Raw genomic sequence first — 20,865 nt, forward strand, 5'->3', positions numbered from 1 at the left:
TATTCTCGTTCCTGGCTTATCGGCTGTCAATGATTAATAAAATGTATGCACTTGGTTTCGTAATCAAAATTTGTAGTGCAAAATCACATAGTGCAAGAAACTTTCATTTGTTTAGAAAATAGCAATTGTCATAACATTCTGCCCTTAGTCTGTTAATAAAAATAACAGAAATCACCAGGTGGAAGAAACGAATTTCATTTATATAGAAAATAGCGACTGCCATAACAATGTACCGTTGTCAATAAAAATAACAGAAATCACCAAGTGGAAGGAATAAACAAGTTTTATTCATTTAAAATAAAATGCCATAACAGGCAACTGGAAAACACAGAATACTAGAACGGAAAAGTGAAAAGACAGATATTGCATATCTAGGAACTGTAATTATAGCAACTACTCATCGCGTCTAACACTTTCACAATGTTAATGCTATAATAAAATCTAGCCTTTATCTCAAACAAATTCAAATTTCTCGATGAAAGTGCAGTAGTGCAATAGTAGATACGTTACTGTTTTTTCCGCGCAGCGCCTCTAGCGGCCATCCATCGTATGAAAAAGGTTGGGCCCAATCGAAGCACTGCTCCCGTGTGCTCTCAGACCAGTGACCTAGCTCGGACGTATGGAAGGGGAACCCACTAAGCGTGACTTGTAAACAGAGCACGAGAGAAGACAAGTGGGAGGGGCGTGGGGAAGTGGAGAGCGCGCCGGAGTGGTCAGACTGCAATAACGTAGACGCCGTCCCCACTCTCACACGCTTTCGTGGGCCCAAAGCGCTATTTGACTATTTTGAGAGCGACAGAGCGAGTCCGATGTATACAAAACGGACGAGACAGAGCGAGCGATCAATCAATTGCCATGGTCGGCATAGATGGCGTAGAAGTACATATACAGGGTGTCCCAGAGCAAGTGTAAGTCCCGGAAATGGAAGGTTCCTTGGGTCATTTGAAGCGACATTTTCCTTTGCAAAAATGGCGGCTTTGTTTAGCAGTTATTAACGAAAAACACGGACCAATCAGAGCGCGCCCTGGGCCGCCGCGCCGCGCCACGCTTGCATCAGAGCGTTGGCGATACGCCGTAACATCGCGCGAAGGGCCAGGGAGCGCTCTGATTGGTCCGTGGTTTTTCTTTAATAACTCCTAAACAAAGCCGCGGACGCCATTTTTGCAAAGGAAAATGTCGCTTGAAATGACCCAAGGAACCTCCCATTTCTGGGACTTACACTTGATCTGGAACACCCTGTATAGTATGTTTGTAGCCACGCGTGAGTCGAAAAGTGTGCGAGTGTTATCCGCGAGACTAGGGAGCGTAGACTCGTATTCGGTGTAAAGGAGCCCTCGGAAAGGGGCAACTGAATTAAATATATTTGTTCACAGTAAATCACAGTAAAAATATGCTGTCTGAATGTTTTTGAATCCTTTACGTGTACACCTACAAAGAAGCTACATACGAACATGTGATTAATGCCCCCTCGAAACAAGCAAGTTCCATCTGATGCATTTCTTCCTAACACCAATATCAGCCGAGTTATTCACGTGGCCTGTTTCTGGCGCCTCGCCCTATATTTGTACATATGTTACAAGAAGATTTAACCCTTACCTTAATACCCCGTTACCTGGGTGTTCTCTTTTTAAACCTCCTTCAACGTTTTCGCTGACTTTGTTCAGCAATTTTCCAGCAATAAATTTGATCTTCCGTTCGATGATGGCGCAAAAAATTTATATACAACAATAAAAAAATTGTACTAAAATTTAATTTCAAAGTTTGTCAAGAACAATTCAGACGCGGCACACAGAGTGTTAACTATACTTCCGAGGTCTCGAGCTCGAGTATGATTTGTAAAGAGGATTGCAAAGAGGAAAATGCCAACAGTCGAATAGTTTTACGAGCGTAATGGCGCAGGAAACTAGTTAGGAAATGACGGTTTCCCCGCGGACTGCCCCTGCGTGGCGCACGATTGTAAATCAAAATGTTGTAAAAAAACCGTTTTTATGGTAGAGCATAGGGGGCACGAAATCGTTCATTCTCGTCATGACGTGACAAGGTTCGTCCCCTGCAGCGAGTCGGTTACCGTTCTCACGTACCATCGAATGTGTAATTTGTCAATACCGCGAAACACTAGATAACAGGCGACACTTAGTACGCACTGACAATTACAACCGCTTATCGTTTTCGCACTTGTCCCCGCGCATGAATGTCAACCGTATAAAAAGGAAACCGTGAGGATTGTCAGTCAGACAAGACTGTGGTTTCCGGGGCTTTCGGATCTTCTGGCAACATGGTACGTCGTTATTTTTCACTCGAAAATATTCTATACGATGTTCTGAACATCACTATACTCCTAGCGGTATTTTTAAGGGTTGATTCTGTTGAAGGAAGTACAACTGTTCTGGAAAGTTGACCCATAATCACAGAGGTTGAAATTTGTTACTGTTCTTTCATACAAATTTCTTTTGTTCTGATTCCAATTTCTTGTACTGCGTAAAAGTACATTGTTTTTTAAAAATGGGGTGCTTAAATAGTGCACAAATAGACTGCGGATCCTTATTCAAAATGAAAATGTTTTGCATTGATCGTGGGAAGCAGGAATAACATAAAAACTGATTTCATCCCTTAAGGATGTTCTGGAGGTATATAAAAACGCTACAAAATTTTTGAAAATTTGACAAGATATAATTCTTACTAAATTAATGCAATTACCAAAGTTTGGGTTCGAGTCACTGCACCGTTTAAGAATTATAGCAACTTAAAGTTTGCACATTTTAACACGTCTTCTTATGGAGAATTCATAAAATTTCACTTCAAACCCTATTTAAACCTTGAAAAAACGCAACTAGAAACTCCTGTTTTTTTTATATGTAGTAAAAATTATGTAATTAATTATGTTCAGAATTTATTAGGATTCACTAAACAGTTACGTAAAAGCAAAAAAATTATAAACTGTTACAAAACGTCAAATTTATCGTGTTGTCTCTCACTAGCATGGAAATGCGACAAGTGTACACCACTGAATATAGCTACAGAGGATACAGTATTCGCAAAAGTTTAATGCAAAATATACTCATGAATGGCTTTCATTGCCATGTATTGCTGGATTTCGAATTTCTTGTACTTTTGTCTCCCATTGTACCTCCAGAACATCCTTAACGACTTTGTTACATTTTAAAAGCATCAATGCAACATTCTTGAACTTTCTTAATCTTCTACTGTTTCATATTTCACCCAACCAATTTCTTCATGAATGCACAAAGATCCGCAGTCTAATCAAAAATATTGTGGAGTTTTGATTGCAAGTTAAAAAATTGCTAAATATTCACTAAAACATTGGCAATGTTTAAAATATTATAAATTTTATCGTCAACTTTTTAGGGGTTACCATGAAGACGAAGCTTTTCTCTATTGTCATAAAAATATAGTGCTCTACAAAGTTTAACAATTGCTCGATTTTCATTGGAAAATGTCAATTGTTGAACCATTACTTCATAAAAAAGATCGAACGTTAAAAAACTAAACAACAGCCAAATTTTCACCGAGAAATAGCTGATTCGATTCGCGGTAACTTCGCGAAGCAAATTGGATTTTCAGGAATTGTTGTACAGGGGGCCACTTTCCTCTGCAGAACCATTTCGAAACGTATCGCGGAACAAAATTGTTTAAACTCTGTATTGTTCTTTGGATTTGCACAATCATTGTTCAGAAAAATATCAACCTCGGTTTCCCTTTTGTTTCTTGTTTATTTCCCTGATACATGTTCCGGTTTCTATAAGTGTTTGATCGTTATGGTATCTCTGACTTTGGTGAAAAAACTACACATTAAAAAACGTGTGGGCAGAAAACGAACACGTGGATTTGTTACGTAGAAAATCGTGTTTGTTATTTTTATGTTTTTTAATTTTTAAGTCAGTACGAATCTATTGTTCTGTAGCTATTGTTCTGTAACTATTGTCTGAACGTCAATACGTGACGTAGAAAATTATGTTTATTGCAGTCTATGAGCGTCAATATATGACGTAGGCAATCATGCTTCTTACAGTCTCTCTTAAACGATTTGGGAGGAGCACTTCCGATACCGCTATGCCTTGCGCCCTACACTGGTGGGCCCCAGCTCACCGATGTGTGCCCTGCTGGCAGCACCAATATGTTTCTGACGGTGTTGAACGCTGTCCTTATCGCGAGTCCTGAGATCGGAGATGCGTGTGGTCGCATCGAACCAGTCTGGAGACCGAGGCTCTCGTACGACTTCATTGTCGTTGGCGGTAAGCCCTCTACACGAATTTCTATCGAATCAGTTGCACATCTTCTGTATTTGTACATTTATTTTGCTACCGATCTGTTGTCAATCTGTTGCATTATTGTCCAGCTGGGGCAGCAGGACCAGTGGTAGCTTCAAGGTTGAGCGAAGTGTATGACTGGTCGGTGTTGCTGGTGGAAGCGGGTCCGGATGAACCGGCGGGTGCAGCAGTACCCAGCCTTGCTGTACTTTATCTCGGTAAAGAATTAACAAAAGTCCCTATTACCATAGTCCTGCACCGCTGTTAGTGAAGTTAGGCTACTTCAGAGAAGGGAATATTAAGAAAATGTAGACATCTGATTTTACAGGTAGTGAACTGGACTGGAAGTACAGGACAACAAACGAGTCGTTCGCTTGTCTGAGTTCCGGCGGCAGTTGCTACTGGCCACGTGGTAAGAATCTTGGCGGATGCACGATGCACCACGGTATGGCCTACCATAGAGGCAACAAGAAGGATTTCGATAGCTGGGCGGAGGCCGGCAACGAAGGATGGGGCTGGGATGATGTACAGTATTCATTAGCTTCTTCGATTCTAGATCCTCTCTAAAGAATGATTCCTTCTATCATGATCGTTCTTAACAGGTTCTACCGGTCTTCAAGAAATCCGAGGACAACAGAGAGATCGGCAGGGTGAGCGCAAAGGACCATGGCGTTGGAGGACCCATGGTGGTCGAAAGGTTCGGCATTGCCATTGTCATCCTCTATTTCAGTGCTGCCCTACCTCTTTATCACCGCGGACCGGTGAACGTTTGATAATTTTACCGCGGTCCGCTGAGGAGATGTTGATTGTGTATAGTTTAGATTGTTTTGATTTAATAATTTTAATTTCATTGTATTTAAATAATTGTACTTAATGTTCTCTTTGAGCGGCCCGGTACCATTTGATCCACGGACCGGTACTGGTCCGCGGCCCGGGGGTTGGGGGGATCATTGTTCTACTTCATCCTTATTCTGACCGTGTCTGACGCTCGGCGTTGACAATCCCTATTGATTATTTGTTACAGCGGCTAATAATCAACGAATGATTCGTATTTTCGACAGATTCCCCTGGCAACCAGAATTCGCAAAATCAGTGCTGGCAGCAGCTGAAGAGACCGGGTACGGAGTCACCGAGGACTTGGCCGGCGATAAGTCCACCGGTTTCACGGTCGCTCAAACGACCAGCAAGAATGGCGTGCGACAAAGTAGCGTCACCTCGTTCATCAGACCGGTCAGAGATCGCCTGAATCTCGATGTCGCTATCAACGCTTTGGCTACTAAGATCAACTTCGTCGGCAAGAAGGCCGTCGGTATAGAGCTCGAAATGGCAAGTCACTATACCGAATCCTTCACAGTTACCTCAGAACCTAGATGAAGCAGCAGCTAACTTCGTTGATTGTGACAATAATGATAATGATGTCGTGCAGAACGGAAGGACGCACCGCGTCCAAGCAAAGCGCGAGGTGATCTTGTCAGCAGGATCGATCAACTCTCCGCAGCTGTTGCTGCTGTCAGGCGTCGGTCCCAAGAAGCACCTGAAGGATGTCAAGGTCCCCGTGGTCCACGACCTGCCTGGTGTTGGCGAGAACCTGCATAATCATCAATCCTTCGGTGTAGACTTCACGGTGGACCAGCAGAAGTTCAACGGGCTGAACCTGGACTCCGCTGAACAGTACGCATACAACCAAACCGGACCCATGTCGGGCACAGGCATGTCCCAGGTGACAGGAATGGTCGCGTCGAAATTGACCACTCGCGATGACCCGGACATCCAGATCTTCTGCTCTGGATTCAAAGCTGCGTGCGGCAGCAAGTCCGGTTCCGATGGCTCGGGAATGCCTGTCAGGTTCACGTCCGTGAACGTGCATCCGACCGCCAGGGGTCAGTTCATTGCCAATCTGAATCTGAACTTACACGTCCTTTCTAGACACTGGTAGTTTGGATGCAACCATAGGCTTCATTGATGTTCGCAGGTCGCCTCACGCTTCGTGACAAGAACCCCCATAGCCACCCCATCATCTGGAGTAACGACTTAGGTACCCTGCACGATCGACAAGTGATCGTCGATGGTATCCATGTGATTATGAACCTTGCCAATACAACAGCGATGAGAAATGTCGGCCTGAAAATGATCGATGAAGTCGTGGAACAATGCGCTCATCACGAGAAGTACAGCGACGACTACTGGATGTGCGCCATTACCTACAAAACCAGACCCGAGAACCACCAGAGTGGCACCTGCAAGATGGGTCCGGCTAGTGACCCCATGGCAGTGGTCAGCCCGAGGTTGAAGGTCCATGGAGTTGAGGGACTTAGGGTGGCCGATGCCTCCATTATGCCCCGAGTAAGTTCGACAACAAAATAGCATTTATTCTGAATTTAACTCCGTGCTAATAGCTCTATATGAAACTAAACGATCACATCTTTTTAACAGATGGTGTCTGGTAACCCAGTGGCGACGATCACCATGATCGGTGAACGGGCTGCCGAGTTCATCAAGAAAGATTGGCTAGCTTAAAGAACAGACATGGTCTACCTCGAATCAAAATATGTGTCGCATTAGAATTAATTGCTTAAATGTGTTTTAATCTTCGGAAATGAAGCTTTGATATTTACGTATAAATTACTTTTGTATAGCATAAAGAGACGGCGCTGTTTCTACCCTGCCGAGAATTCCTTGATCTCCCAATCGGAAACTCAGCGAACCAACTGTTGGACATTAGCGTACCTCCCGTTGCCTTAATTCTTTCTCGCGCGTTACCAAAACTGCGTCCTATCACAGCGTATAGCGAACTCGAGTCTCTCATTCGATCTCTCACACTCTGAACTTGGATCTTCCATCGAGCTCGAGCCTTTCTACTGATCTACAGATCCACTGCGTCTGTGAAATCTGGAAACTCTACTGTTCACATAGCCAATTGCAGAGACAGAATATTTTCACCTAGATCTAGAAATCTAGGAACTCTTCAACCCCTAACTGTAGTCTACCGTTTGCTCGAATTTGATCCCGCGTAGGGTTCCAGAGATTCCGATCGAATGCGCTTGTGAAATGTGGGAACCTTATTTAAGATACAGGATGTTTTTCCACTGTTTTTCTTATACTGGCAATTTACAATCGATTTCTCAAAGGAACTGTGAGCGAACTGATCCATACACCGTTTGGAGTTACGTTTCTTTCTAGGATCGAGACCTCGGAAGGAATTACAAATAAGTCTGCGGACACGTTGTACATTAAGTCATGCTGTGTAAAATATTGTGCGATGATTTGTCTGTTATATAAATGAATTATTGTGTATGTTGTACTCGCGAGGGATTCACGTCAGCTTTTACGTAGCTACAACATTGCTGACATGTTTTCGTGAGTTTCGTTGTATCGGGTTGGCGATAATCGCTGATTATCGACAGTGTTTTTCACGCAGTACAAATTGTTTACCGTTTGCTGCGGTCGTCGAATTCGTTTTATCATTTCTCGTGTACTGCATTCCTAAAGAATCATGCTCCATTTGGAAACATTGGCTCGGACTTGCTAATAATAATCATTGTTGCGAAAGGCTATCACTGTATTTTTGAATTTATACTTGTTCCTGGCTTATCGGCTGTCATTGTTTAATAAAATGTATGCACTTGGTTTCGTAATCAAAATTTGTAGTGCAAAATCACATAGTGCAAGAAACTTTCATTTGTTTAGAAAATAGCAATTGTCATAACATTCTGCCGTTAGTCTGTTAATAAAAATAACAGAAATCACCAAGTGGAAGGAACGAATTTCATTTATTTAGAAAATAGCGACTGCCATAACAATGTACCGTTGTCAATAAAAATAACAGAAATCACCAAGTGGAAGGAATAAACAAGTTTTATTCATTTAAAATAAAATTCCATAACGGGCAACTGGAAAACACAGAATACTAGAACGGAAAAGTGAAAAAACAGATATTGCATATCTAGGAACTGTAATTATAGCAATTACTCATCGCGTCTAACACTTTCACAATGTTAATGCTATAATAAAATCTAGCCTTTATCTCAAACAAATTCAAATTTCTCGATGAAAGGAGGAACGCAACTTGGCGAACACTTTTCCTATACTTTAGAGACTTCTTCTTTCATACCAACTAATTATGGCAGTTCTAAGTACTACTTTCGCTAGCTAATTTACATACCACAGTTCTTGGATAACGGTATTCAATGCGTCTTCGATACTGTTTGCCGTTTATTAAGTCACTCAGTCATGATACAATAGCAATCAACTAATTCAAAGATTTCAGACTGGACCATTGAATTAAAAAAAAATTACATACAAGTGGTCGAGTGCTATAATAGATAAATGACAAAAGAATTTGAACATTTATACGACTCGTCAAGTGATTCAGGATGCCAATAGCCAACCAACTTCTGCAAACTTTGTAGGCTGGTCGAATGAACTAACAAAGCATCAGTGCCAAAATCAAATTACTAGACAGTTCTAACATTTACAACCCGTTCTAAGTTGTGCAATCGTTAATACTTACAAAGCGTTCGTATAGTTTCCCTCGCGATCAACAATAGACACACGACGAAGCTGGACGATGGGATTGCGATTTATAATTAATTCACAATTAATTATTGGGCGCATTACCACCTTCACTGCCAGACAAGATAAAGATCACCCAAAATCAAAAAGTACCTACTTTATATTCCCGAAAAGAAAAAGGAAATTGTTATTCCATTGATTGTACAATACAGTTAGGAGCAACACTGATCACACACACTTTAAATCAGAATAACTTTTCTGTGAATGAACCAAACGACTTGAATTTCTCTGTATGACTAGATAAATTAGTTTAATAAATGACGTCTAAATATCTCCTGAACTACTAATTTTTCGACATACATAGGTTAGTACTTTTTTACATCGAATATCCAGCTGCATGGATTGATGTATTAAAAAATGCCTCATTCCATTAAAAAAAATGAAGTTGACCATCATATGTCCTTTACGCGTCCACCTACAAAGAAGCTACGAACATCTAATTAATGCCCCCTCGAAACAAGCAAGTTCCATCTGATGCATTTCTTCCTAACACCAATATCAGCCGAGTTATTCAGGTGGCCTGTTTCTGGCCCCTCGCCCTGTATTTGTTCATATGTTACAGGAAGATTTAACCCTTACGTTAATCTCTCGGTACCTGGGTGTTTTCTTTCTAAACTTTCTTCAACGTTTTTCGTTCACTTTGTTCAGCAATTTTCCAGCAATAAATTTGATCTTCCGTTCGATGATGGCGCAAAATTTATATATAACAATAAAAACATTGTACTAAAATTTAATTCCAAAGTTTGTCACGAACAATTCAGACGCGGCACACAGAGAGAGAGAGTGTTAACTATACTTCCGAGGTCTCGAGCTCGAGTATGATTTGCAAAGTGTATTGAATAGGAAAATGCCAACTGTCGAATAGTTTCGCGAGCATAATCGCGCAGGGAAATAGTTAGGAAATGATGGATTCTCCGCGGACTGCCCTGCGTGGCGCACGATTGTAAATCAACATGTTGTAAATAAATAGTTTTTATGGTAGAGCATATCGGGCACGAAGCCATCCTTCATTCCCGTCATGACGTGACAAAGTTCGTCCCCTGCAGCGAGTCGGTTACCGTTCGCACGTACCATCGAATGTGTAATTTGTCAATATGCGAAACACTAGATAACAGGTGACACTTTGTACGCACTGACAATTACACACGCTTATCGTCTTCGCACTTGTCCCCGCGCATGAGTGTCAACCGTATAAAAAGGAAACCGTGAGGATAGGTTGTCAGTCACACAAGACAGTGGTTCCAGGGCTTTCGGATCATCTGGCAACATGGTACGTCGTTATTTTTCACTCGAAAATATTCTATACGATGTTCTGAACATCACTATACTCCAAGCGGTGTTTTTAAGGGATGGTTCTGTTGAAGGAAGTATACTGGAAAGTTAACCCATAATCACAGATGTTGAAATTTGCTACTGTTCCTTCATAGAAATTTCTTTTGTTCTGATTTCAATTTCTTTTACTGCGTAAAAGTACATTGTTTTTTAAAAATGGGGTGCTTAAATAGTGCACAAATAGACTGCGGATCTTTATTCAAAATGAAAATGTTTTGCATTGATCGTGGGAAGCAGGAATAACATAAAAACTGATCTCACCCCTCAACGACTTTGTTACATTTTAAAAGCATCAATGCAACATTCTTGAACTTTTTTAATCTTCTACTGTAACTTCGCGAAGCAAATTGGATTTTCAGGAATTGTTGTACAGGGGGCCACTTTCCTCTGCAGAACCATTTCGAAACGTATCGCGGAACAAAATTGTTTAAACTCTGTATTGTTGTTTGGATTTGTACAAGCATTTTTCAGAAAAATATCAACCTCGGTTTCCCTTTTGTTTCTTGTTTATTTTTTTGTACAATCAAAACTTCTAAAAAATTCAATCCGGGGATGTTGTGTTCCCTGATACAGGTTCCGGTTTCTATAAATGTTTGATCGTTTTGGTATCTCTGACTTTGGTAAAAACTGCAGTTTCAAAAACGTGTGGGTAGAAAACGAACGCGTGGATTTTTGACGTAGAAAATCGTGTTTGTTACAGTCTTTGAGCGTCAATGTGTCACTTGGAGAATTATATTTTCTACAATTTTTATGTCAGTACGCGTCAGTATTGTTCTGTAGCTATTGTTCTGTAGCTATTGTCTGAACGTCAATACATGCCGTAGAAAATTATGTTTATTGCAGTCTATGAGCGTCAATGTATGACGTAGGCAATCATGCTTCTTACAGTCTCTCTTAAACGATTTGGGAGGAGCACTTCCGATACCGCTATGCCTTGCGCCCTACACTGGTGGGCCCCAGCTCACCGATGTGTGCGCTGCAGGCGGCACCAATGTATTTCTGACGGTGTTGAACGCTGTCCTCATCGCGAGTCCTGAGATCGGAGATGCGTGTGGTCGCATCGAACCAGTTCTGAGACCGAGACTCTCGTACGACTTCATTGTCGTTGGCGGTAAGCCCTCTACATGAATTTCTATCGAATCAGTAGCACATCTTATCAATTTCTATATTTATTTTCGGTCATTCCATGCCAAATCGATCACTTTTTGCAGGCACCATCGTCGATTTTGTTCTAAAGGGGAAACTTCAAGAAATATAACCATATTCTTTTCAAAATTTAAATCACTCTGCCCTCTCATCGGAAAAAACGCAAAGAAAGAATATGTTTAAATTTTTCGACATTATAAAGTTGATTTTCGAGGTTGAGAAAATTATTTTGTAATAGCCCAATCCTTTCCGAATAAAATAAAAAAAAAATGTAGCTCAATCGGACAAACACTTCTAGAGATAAAAATTCGTAAGCGAGGTCCGTTCTCTCCAAAATGGGCAAAAATTGAAAACTTTGAAGGCCTGCCATCTCTAAAAAAATTCGAAACCGGCAGAATGATGACTTCAACCCCCCCCCCCTAATTTCACATGGACTACAACATATTTCATTTAGAACAAAATCGACGATGGTGCCTGCAAACAGTGATCGATTTGGCATGGAATGACCCTTTCCTATCGAATCAGTTGCACATCTTCTGTATTTGTACATGTATTTTGCTACCGATCTGTTATCAATCTGTTGTATTATTGTCCAGCTGGGGCAGCAGGACCAGTGGTAGCTTCAAGGTTGAGCGAAGTGAATGACTGGTCGGTGTTGCTGGTGGAAGCGGGTCCAGATGAACCGGCGGGTGCAGAAGTACCCAGCAATCTTCTACTTTATCTCGGTAAAGTATCAACAAAAAATCTCTATTATCGTAGTCCTGCACCGCTGTTAGTGAAGTTAGGCTACTATCAGAGAAGGGAATATTAAGCAAATGTTGACATCTAATTTTACAGGTGGTGAACTGGACTGGAAGTACACGACAACGAACGAGTCGTTCGCCTGTCTGAGTTCCGGCGGCAGCTGCTACTGGCCACGTGGTAAGAATCTTGGTGGATGCACGATGCACCATGGTATGGCTTACCATAGAGGCCACAAGAAGGATTTCGATAGATGGGCGGAGGCCGGCAACGAAGGATGGGGCTGGGATGATGTACAGTATCCATTAGCTTCTTCGATTATAGATCCTCTCTAAAGAATGATTCCTTCTAACATGATCGTTCTTAACAGGTTCTACCGGTCTTCAAGAAATCCGAGAACAACAGAGAGATCGGCAGGGTGAGCGCAAAGGACCATGGCGTTGGAGGACCCATGGTGGTCGAAAGGTTCGTCATTACTGTTGTCATCCTCTATTTCAGTGATCCCCAAACTTTTCATCGCCGCGGACCGGTGAACGTTTGATAATTTTACCGCGTCCCGCTGAGGAGATGTTGATTATTTATATTTTAGATTGATTTGATTTAATAATTCTAATTTAATTGTATTTAATGTTCTTTGGGCGGCCCGGTACCATTTGATGCACGGACCGGAGACCATTGCTCTATTTCATCCTTATTCTGATCGTGTCTGACGCTCGGCGTTGACAATCCCTATTGATTATTTGTTGCAGCTGCCAATAATCAACGAATGATTCGTATTTTCGACAGATTCCCCTGGCAGCCAGAATTCGCAAAGTCAGTAATGGCAGCAGCTGAAGAGACCGGGTACGGCGTCATCGAGGACTTGGCCGGCGATAAGGTCACCGGTTTCACGGTCGCTCAGACGATCAGCAAGAATGGCGTGCGACAAAGTAGCGTCACCTCGTTCATCAGACCGGTCAGAGATCGCCTGAATCTCGACGTCGCTGTCAATGCTATGGCTACCAAGATCAACTTCGTCGGCAAGAAGGCCGTCGGTATCGAGCTCGAAATGGCAAGTCACTATACCGAATCCTTCACAGTTACCTTAGAACCTAGATGAAGAAGCAGCTAACTTCGTTGATTGCGACAATAATGATAATGATCTCGTGCAGAACGGAAGGAAGCACCGCGTCCGTGCAAAGCGCGAGGTGATCGTGTCAGCAGGATCGATCAACTCTCCGCAGCTGTTGCTGCTGTCAGGCGTCGGTCCCAAGAAGCACCTGAAGGACGTCAAGGTCCGCGTGGTCCACGACCTGCCTGGTGTTGGCGAGAACCTTCATAATCATCAATCCTTCGGTGTAGACTTCACGGTGGCCCAGCAGAAGTTCAACGAGCTGAACCTGGACTCCGCTGAACAGTACGCATACAACCAAACCGGACCCATGTCGGGCACAGGCATGGCCCAGGTGACAGGAATGGTCGCGTCGAAATTGACCACTCCCGATGACCCGGACATCCAAATCTTCTTCGCTGGATTCCAAGCTGTGTGCGACAGCAAGCTGAAGACCGCTGACTTAGTTTCCGATGGCTCGGGAATGCCTGTCAGGTTCACGTCCGTGAACGTGCAGCCGACCGCCAGCGGTCAGTTTAATGCCAATCTGAATTTTAACACATTACCGACCGGTGATGATTGCATAATTTTGAAAAATCTATGGTACAAGGCCAAACACTTTTTAATGGAACCTTCAATGGCAACAGCAGTTTTCAATGTGATCTAACAAGTCACCCTCAATAACGTCATTTAAGATTGCAATGTAAAAGAAAATTTCTATGCTTCCTTCTGGTACAGCACAATTAGTGAAAATCCTATTAATAGGCTTCCGGTCGGTAAAGTGTTAAATTACACGTCCTGTCTAGTCACTGGTAGTTTGGATGCAACCATAGGCTTCATTGATGTTCGCAGGTCGCCTCACGCTTCGTGACAAGAACCCCCATAGCCACCCCATCATCTGGAGTAACGACTTAGGTACCCTGCACGACCGACAAGTGATCGTCGATGGTATCCATGTGATTATGAACCTTGCCAATACAACAGCGATGAGAAATGTCGGCCTGAAAATGATCGATGAAGTTGTGGAACAATGCGCTCATCACGAGAAGCACAGCGACGACTACTGGATGTGCGCCATTACCTACAACACCAGACCGGAGAACCACCAGAGTGGCTCCTGCAAGATGGGTCCGGCTAGTGACCCCATGGCAGTGGTCAGCCCGAGGTTGAAGGTCCATGGAGTTGAGGGACTTAGGGTGGCCGATGCCTCCATCATGCCCCGAGTAAGTTCGACAACAAAATAGCATTTATTCTGAATTTAACTCCGTGCTAAAAGCTCTATATGAAACTAAACGATCACATCTTGTTAACAGGTGGTTTCTGGTAACCCAGTGGCGACGATCAACATGATCGGTGAACGGGCTGCCGACTTCATCATGGAAGATTGGCTAGCTTAAAGAACAGACATGGTCTATCTCGAATCAAAATATGTGTCACATAAGAATTAATGGCTCAAATGTGTTTTAATCTTCGGAAACTGAAGTGTTGATATTTACGAATAAATTACTTTTGGATAGCATAAAGAGACGGCGAAGTTTCTACCCTGCCCAGAATTCCTTGATCTGCCGAACGAAAGTGTTCCTCTAGTTTATTTATACAGTAACAACGCCGTGCCCCAATTCCATGTAAACTTCGCGCTTAAATTGTTCTACGGATCAATTTCTATCAGGGATCAAACATAACAGTTATTCTAAAATTTTCTACGACAGATTGGTAAAGATGAAGTAAAACTGTTTCGATTGCTCGAAGCAGTTATCGATGAGAGAAGTTCATTTCGATCGATCATAACAGTTATCAATGAGAGAAATTTATTTCGATCGCTCATAACAGGTATCAATGACAGAAATTTATTTCGATCGTTCACAACAGTTATCGATGATCGAATTTCTTTTCACTTGTTCATAATAATTATTGATGAGAAATCATCGATAATGAAATAAACTTCTCCCATCGATAACTGCTATGAGCGATCTAAATGAATGTCTCTCAACGATAACATTTACCAACAAGAGAAGAAATGTTCGGTGAGTTATAATCTTTATTTGTAACCAATACAATTCTAATCGATGAAATACTTTTTGGTTCTAACAGTTAGGGTTCCTGATTTCTATACTTCAAGAGGCCAGTTCTTTCTATATTGTGCAGTTCTTTCTAGATGCAGTTTCGAGAATCGAAGCGACACGTCGTGAAATCGGCTGGCAGTTTTGCAACGTGCGCTTCCGCGAAGCGAGCGAGCGTGTAAGCGCGAGGCGCGCGCGACTTTAAGGAGGTCAAGAGCGCCTCTCCTAGCGCTCGCGGTTCCACAGCCTCTGCGACCTGACCTCTCTCTCTCTCTCTGCCACCCCTTCTTCTCTTATTCCTTCTACCGGTCCCTTTTTCTCTTAATCATCCTGCCAGACAATATCTCCGCGAGAGCTCGAATCCTTCAATTTCGGATGCATTCGGCGGCATTGTTATTAGTTTTAATTAAACCACGTTATTACGTTTTATTGCGCTACTCCCTCCCCCTTCCCCCGAGCGAAATTAGTTTGCCCGTTTCGGTTCGCGTTATGGCTGGCAATCTTTTTACCGGTTCCGAAACCTTGCAAGCCCTCTTTCTCTTTCTTGCTCTCACTCGCTCTCTGGCTCTATCTCTGTAGCGTCCCCGGGCAAATATGTATTCGCTTTCGAATGCAAGAGTTAGGAGTTCAGGATTCTCGGGAAATCTCCCGCGGAGAGGGGCTTAAAGTCTTCGAGTTTCAGTGTTTGACGAAGGATACGTCGACGACGACGACGTCGCCGGCGTCGTCGTCGTCGGAGCAAGAGAACTTTTGCTTTATATCGACTACTCGGGATGGATAAGCACCGTTTACGGAATAACTTGAGACACTCGGACTCGTACTGGTAATGATTTCTCTTATAGCGCTCGACCCGAGAAACAACCCTCTGCTTATAGAGCGAACGGAGTTAGGCCAACCTAGCACTTAACCGCTTAGCCATTCTCGACGAGCTACCGTGGATGAATTGCTAGAGCCACTAGCATAGATTAACGATTTTACATTGGAACAGTCTCTCAATCGTTAAATGAAAACCTTGATACAATGAATGCTTTTTATTAGATTAGAATGGTCGATACATAATTGTAAGGACAACATTTTTAATCCGCTGCTGTGTCTGATTTTTAGTTTGCATAAAGATCCGTAGTCCAGTCAGCATTTACAGCGTCTTATTCTCGAATGAATCGGTCGTGCAGAAAAATTAGCGTTGGCCCCCGAAGAAGTTCCAGAAGAGCAGAAGTGAGGGAAGGGAATGGGGGCGCGAGCTTTATGGATTTCAGCTTGAGATTTCTTTCGCGCGGAAGGCAATGGATGCCACGGCCGTTGACAGTCGTTAGCTGGTGCTCGAAACTATCCCTTTGAGTGGCCGAAAACCCTGGGATTACTTCGTCAACGGAAACTAATTAGTACAATTCGGAGGGAAGGAACACGGAACGAGAAGTTCTTCTTGTTGCGGTCGGCTCGAGTGCCGTGGCGATATATATATATATGTAGCGTGTACAAGTTCGCTCGATAATAGCCAACACCGAAAAAGGTTGCGTCGGATAAACAGAGAGAAACGGGAGAGAGAGAGAGAGAGAGAGAGAGAGAGAGAGAGAGAAAGAAAAGAAACGGGCTGCGCCGAGAGATATGGGACTGCGAAGTCGACTGCGAATACGTTAATCCGTGGAAAGTTTATGCATTCAGGGCAACGAGCAAAGTAGTCCTTGATTTCTGCTTGCCTTACGGTGAACCGCCTGCTTTTACATTCACTCTGAAAATGGCAGCTCGGCTCGGTCTAACGCTCCCGGAATATCGCCGTACCTACACTCTGTGCCCCCCGCCTATTTGCCGAGGCAATTCCAATGTCATCGCAGTTGTTCGACGGCTGCTTCGTATCGTTCCATCGATATTTCTTGCGAAACTGTTCGGGAGATCGCTATCGGCCTCCCTCGCCTCGATGTGCCAGCCTCTCCTCGATCCTCGAGGCGCGTTTTAACACCTTTCCTTCGTACGAGCATCCCGTTGTCTAGATCTCACAATCGATTATTCGTCCCATTTTACAGAATTCCACTACCGAGTCATCGAGGCATCACACAATCAATATGGTTAATCGAAACAGAATTTTTTTCGAGAGAACGATCGAGTTTTTATTGATGGTTCCTTTTGTGCTATTTATTTTACTTACATATAAAAAATTGTTGACCTATTTTGGCTTGAAATTCAATTCGTAGAGGACATATGTGGGTCAACTCTATTTTTTAAATTAGAATGATACACTTTTCTACGTACTATCTAAGAAAGCGTTTTAAGTACGGTGACCTACGACTCAAGGTCATTCAAGTTCATTGAAGATCAACCGCAATGGAAAATATTTTACTTTGAGCAACTGAAAGATCTTCCAAACAAGTTTAGATTGTTTTATTAGACCGTGGTCCGTTGTGCGAAATAGAATTGTTTCGAAATGATTTATAAAAATCAAAGTTTTTCTCTGTTCGCATTCGACATAAACGTACAAAACCCGCAGTTTAGTTATTACACTGTTTCCGATACACTGCGGGCATGATCCAGATATGGCGATCCCTCGATCCGTAACGGATCAGCCATTCGAATGAAACGCGTTCGGCATTCGTTTTCGGCGGGCAGCGCGGTTTATCAGAGGCTTAATCGAATCGAGAATCGAGAGTGGCTTAAGCGGAGACCACTTGACGCAGATTTCGTCCAATTTGTCGCAAATTCAGCGGGAGCATTTAATTAGCAGCACACGCGCTGCGTCCCGGTAAGCGACACTTAATCCCCGGACGATCTATTAACTCGAAACTATGGAATTATTAAAGCGGATCTCCTCGCGAGAGGACTCGCGACGGATTCGCGACGCGCCGGCTTTCGTCCCCGCTAACCCCCCGCCCTCTCCTCGAGGACGCAGAAACACTATTGTACATTAATTATCGTCGGCTCAGTGCGCCGTAAAATTCCGAACGTTCGAATCGTTCGGCGTGACTGCAGCCACGGTATTTGTCCGGGGGATTTAATTGAATCGCGACGCGGACCGTCGATCGACCGGTCCCCGGTCGCTTCGTTGATTCGATCTTCATTGCACCTGCATTTCTGGTGAAAGTAGAACTCTCCGTGCACCGGAGGATGCGCTGGGTGATTGCTGTACATATTTCCACTAAAAGAATGAGGCATTGTAAAAACTGCAGTATAGAATAAGACACATAAGTTTGTTCAATTGTCGAGCAAAAACGGCTCGGCACGGAACCTGTTAAAAAATGTTTTTCTTCAGAAAAATGATCACGCAGATGATCACTTCATCGCATGATACACACCTCCAAACAGTTGAAGAAGTCGAAAACTGCCTCGCAGACTTCATCGAGTCAAAACCGCCATCTTTTTTTTTCGCCAAGGGATTCGTCGTCTGCCCGAGAAGTGGATGAAGTGTGTAGAAGCACATGGAGACTACTTTCCCGATTAAAACATACTTGTATTTTAAGTAAGAAAATATTGAATTTGACGAAAAAGGCCGAGAACTTATTTGTACATATGTATACCTAATATTATGAATAAAATTAATATGACCGACGCAACGCGGCAGTCAACATGTTAAAAATCGGCTCGCACCGAGAATCGCGAGGTATATATCAGTCGAGGTGCAAATTGACGGGCTCGGGACAGCGCGGGCCGACGGGACAGTGTAGACTATAACGTAAACAAATTATAAATAAAACATCGAAGATCTTGGGGTAGACGAGTAACAGCTCGACCACGGTGTACAGCATTCGCGTTGTCTTGTCGCGTCTCGTCGCTTGTCCCCGTCGTCCTCTTGGTCGTCGACGACTCGTTGTCGTCGTGCCAGCAGCGTAACGACTGCTTTGAATTTCATGAGGGTGCGAATGAATTCATGGTGGGATGGCGGGGCGGTTTACCCCGGAGACTCGACGACTTCAAACGCCTCCCATGACCCAGCTCTTCCTCTCCCCTTCTCTCCATGACGCCGCGCCGCGCGCCCACAAATTTACAGAAGTTCCCGTCTAATTCGGAAAATAACAACGATTTTTCCGCTCCTGGGCCCTTCGAGAAACCGGACGACGTTCAGGTGAAATCCTGCAGTCTCCCCCGTCGACTATGATGCTGGATCAACCGTTCCCCTTTAGTCGGAGGGAATTACACCGAAAGTGGATCAATTTGTTCCCTTGCCTTAATAAAAAATTATATATACTTTATATGTATTCCTGTATGTATAACAGTAATAATTTTACTGAAGCGCTGGAAAGTTATTGAGAATAATGATCGGTGAGAAGGTCCCTTTTTCAAATAATAACTGTCGTTTCAGTTAAATTTTTAAATTATTCCATTCGAAAATGGTCGAATTTACACATACGAGTGGCTTTAACAATTTGATTGTGTTTAGGACTGTCAAAAAATATTGAAATGGTTCTTTCATGGTCCCGTCATCGTAGGAGGAACTCGGAACCCATTACGTCGCCCCGGACAAAAAGATAAATTGCCGCCCCTTAAGAAAATATATATATTTTTTAAATAAAGATACATAGTTGTTATTTTCACTAAAAGTCAAATCATTTTATTTAAATTTTAATGAAAGCATTTATTTTAGTAAAAGAAACTTTTCTGTTAAGTGGGTATTTAACACATCAATATTTTTCTCACACTTACAGACAAAATGGCGCCCCTAAATTTTGGCGCTCCGGACAAATGTCTAGAGCGGGCCCTGTGCTTGCAGCACGACCTTGCCTGACTTCGTAAACGGTGCAAATTAAACAAAGTTAACTCGTTCTTTCGGAAATACAACGTTGCGAGATTTGCGTATAAAGTGGATCCAGTTGTTCTTCGTTAGAAGTTAGCGGGCGCGACTTTGGCGTAGTAGGAAGAAGTCTGTGACCTTGGAGTACATTTTACATCTGCTAAGAAGTTTTGGAATTGTAGAACAAGTGTACGGTCAGCTGAGGAAGTGAAAAGTGCCCATATATTTCAGACCATTGACCACATTTGCTTGGGAGCTATCGGGGGATAACATCTCACTCTTATAAAAATATAAATAATGTAATTTTTTCAGCTTTCACAGAGAACTTTCATTCTGTAGAAGGTTCTCTTGAATTTGTTTGTAGCGATTTCCAATCACAAAAATTGGAAAAGCTTTCCAAAATGTGTATCTGCCATCCGATTGATTTTTGGAATGTTTACACAGAACCGAAAATGGTTCAAATTCCTATCATGCTGCAGGTAACGAGAACTTCGCAAACAAACGTTTTCCTTGATAGGCAATCGAACGAGTACATCGTTGATTAAATTCACTTGAAGGGTGTATTCTAGCCGTTCGTTTTTCATCGATTATCCTAGCGGTAATTAATGCAGGAAACGAGTGAACAAGAATGTCGATGAAAAACAATAATAATAAAAAGATCGAACTTGAAATTCAGGGGAAAATCGACCGAGTGGGCCGTGCTCGTGTCCGAGAGAGCTCGGGGGAAGGTCGACCGAAAAAGAAGTTCTCGACGGGCCGGTCGACTGGAACCATCGATTACGCAAAGTAGTCCAATGAAAGAGGGCATTTAATTGCCGGACGGGCTGCTGGGAGTCGAACTAATCTGTCCATCGACCCGCTAAAAAACAGCTGCTGGCATTTGGCATTTGCCATCGATTAGGAAAACTCGTCGCATCGATCCATCAGAAAAGGTTCGTC

General features: G+C 42.9%; 3 protein-coding genes across 3 annotated transcripts in view; 2 read left to right on the forward strand and 1 right to left on the reverse strand.

Annotated features, from left to right (window-relative positions):
• The window catches only part of LOC143210469 (MAM domain-containing glycosylphosphatidylinositol anchor protein 1), a 531,502-nt gene that overhangs the window by 403,561 nt on the left and 107,076 nt on the right, over nucleotides 1–20,865 (reverse strand). The window lies entirely within an intron of this gene.
• On the forward strand, nucleotides 127–8,095 carry LOC143210473 (glucose dehydrogenase [FAD, quinone]-like). Its single transcript, XM_076427368.1, has 9 exons — nucleotides 127–2,278; nucleotides 4,031–4,253; nucleotides 4,358–4,486; nucleotides 4,597–4,793; nucleotides 4,871–4,965; nucleotides 5,330–5,594; nucleotides 5,695–6,148; nucleotides 6,241–6,611; nucleotides 6,702–8,095. Exons 1-9 carry the CDS (start codon nucleotides 2,276–2,278, stop codon nucleotides 6,783–6,785), a joined length of 1,821 nt encoding a protein of 606 aa, XP_076283483.1. The 5' UTR covers nucleotides 127–2,275; the 3' UTR covers nucleotides 6,786–8,095.
• Nucleotides 10,074–14,665, forward strand: LOC143210472 (glucose dehydrogenase [FAD, quinone]-like). The gene is made up of 9 exons (XM_076427366.1): nucleotides 10,074–10,110; nucleotides 11,061–11,283; nucleotides 11,915–12,043; nucleotides 12,156–12,352; nucleotides 12,430–12,524; nucleotides 12,846–13,110; nucleotides 13,211–13,679; nucleotides 14,002–14,372; nucleotides 14,463–14,665. Exons 1-9 carry the CDS (start codon nucleotides 10,108–10,110, stop codon nucleotides 14,544–14,546), a joined length of 1,836 nt encoding a protein of 611 aa, XP_076283481.1. The 5' UTR covers nucleotides 10,074–10,107; the 3' UTR covers nucleotides 14,547–14,665.

The sequence above is a fragment of the Lasioglossum baleicum genome, chromosome 7 (genome assembly GCF_051020765.1).
Source record: "Lasioglossum baleicum chromosome 7, iyLasBale1, whole genome shotgun sequence".
Lineage (NCBI taxonomy): Eukaryota > Metazoa > Arthropoda > Insecta > Hymenoptera > Halictidae > Lasioglossum > Lasioglossum baleicum.

What these genes read in the sequence shown, in the direction of transcription:
- LOC143210473 (XM_076427368.1), top strand. An exon ending in CGACTTCATTGTCGTTGGCG is followed by an intron (nt 4,254 to 4,357) that starts GTAAGCCCTCTA and finishes ATTATTGTCCAG; the next exon opens with CTGGGGCAGCAGGACCAGTG. An exon ending in ATGCCTCCATTATGCCCCGA is followed by an intron (nt 6,612 to 6,701) that starts GTAAGTTCGACA and finishes TCTTTTTAACAG; the next exon opens with ATGGTGTCTGGTAACCCAGT.
- LOC143210472 (XM_076427366.1), top strand. An exon ending in CAATCTTCTACTTTATCTCG is followed by an intron (nt 12,044 to 12,155) that starts GTAAAGTATCAA and finishes CTAATTTTACAG; the next exon opens with GTGGTGAACTGGACTGGAAG. An exon ending in AAGGATGGGGCTGGGATGAT is followed by an intron (nt 12,353 to 12,429) that starts GTACAGTATCCA and finishes CGTTCTTAACAG; the next exon opens with GTTCTACCGGTCTTCAAGAA.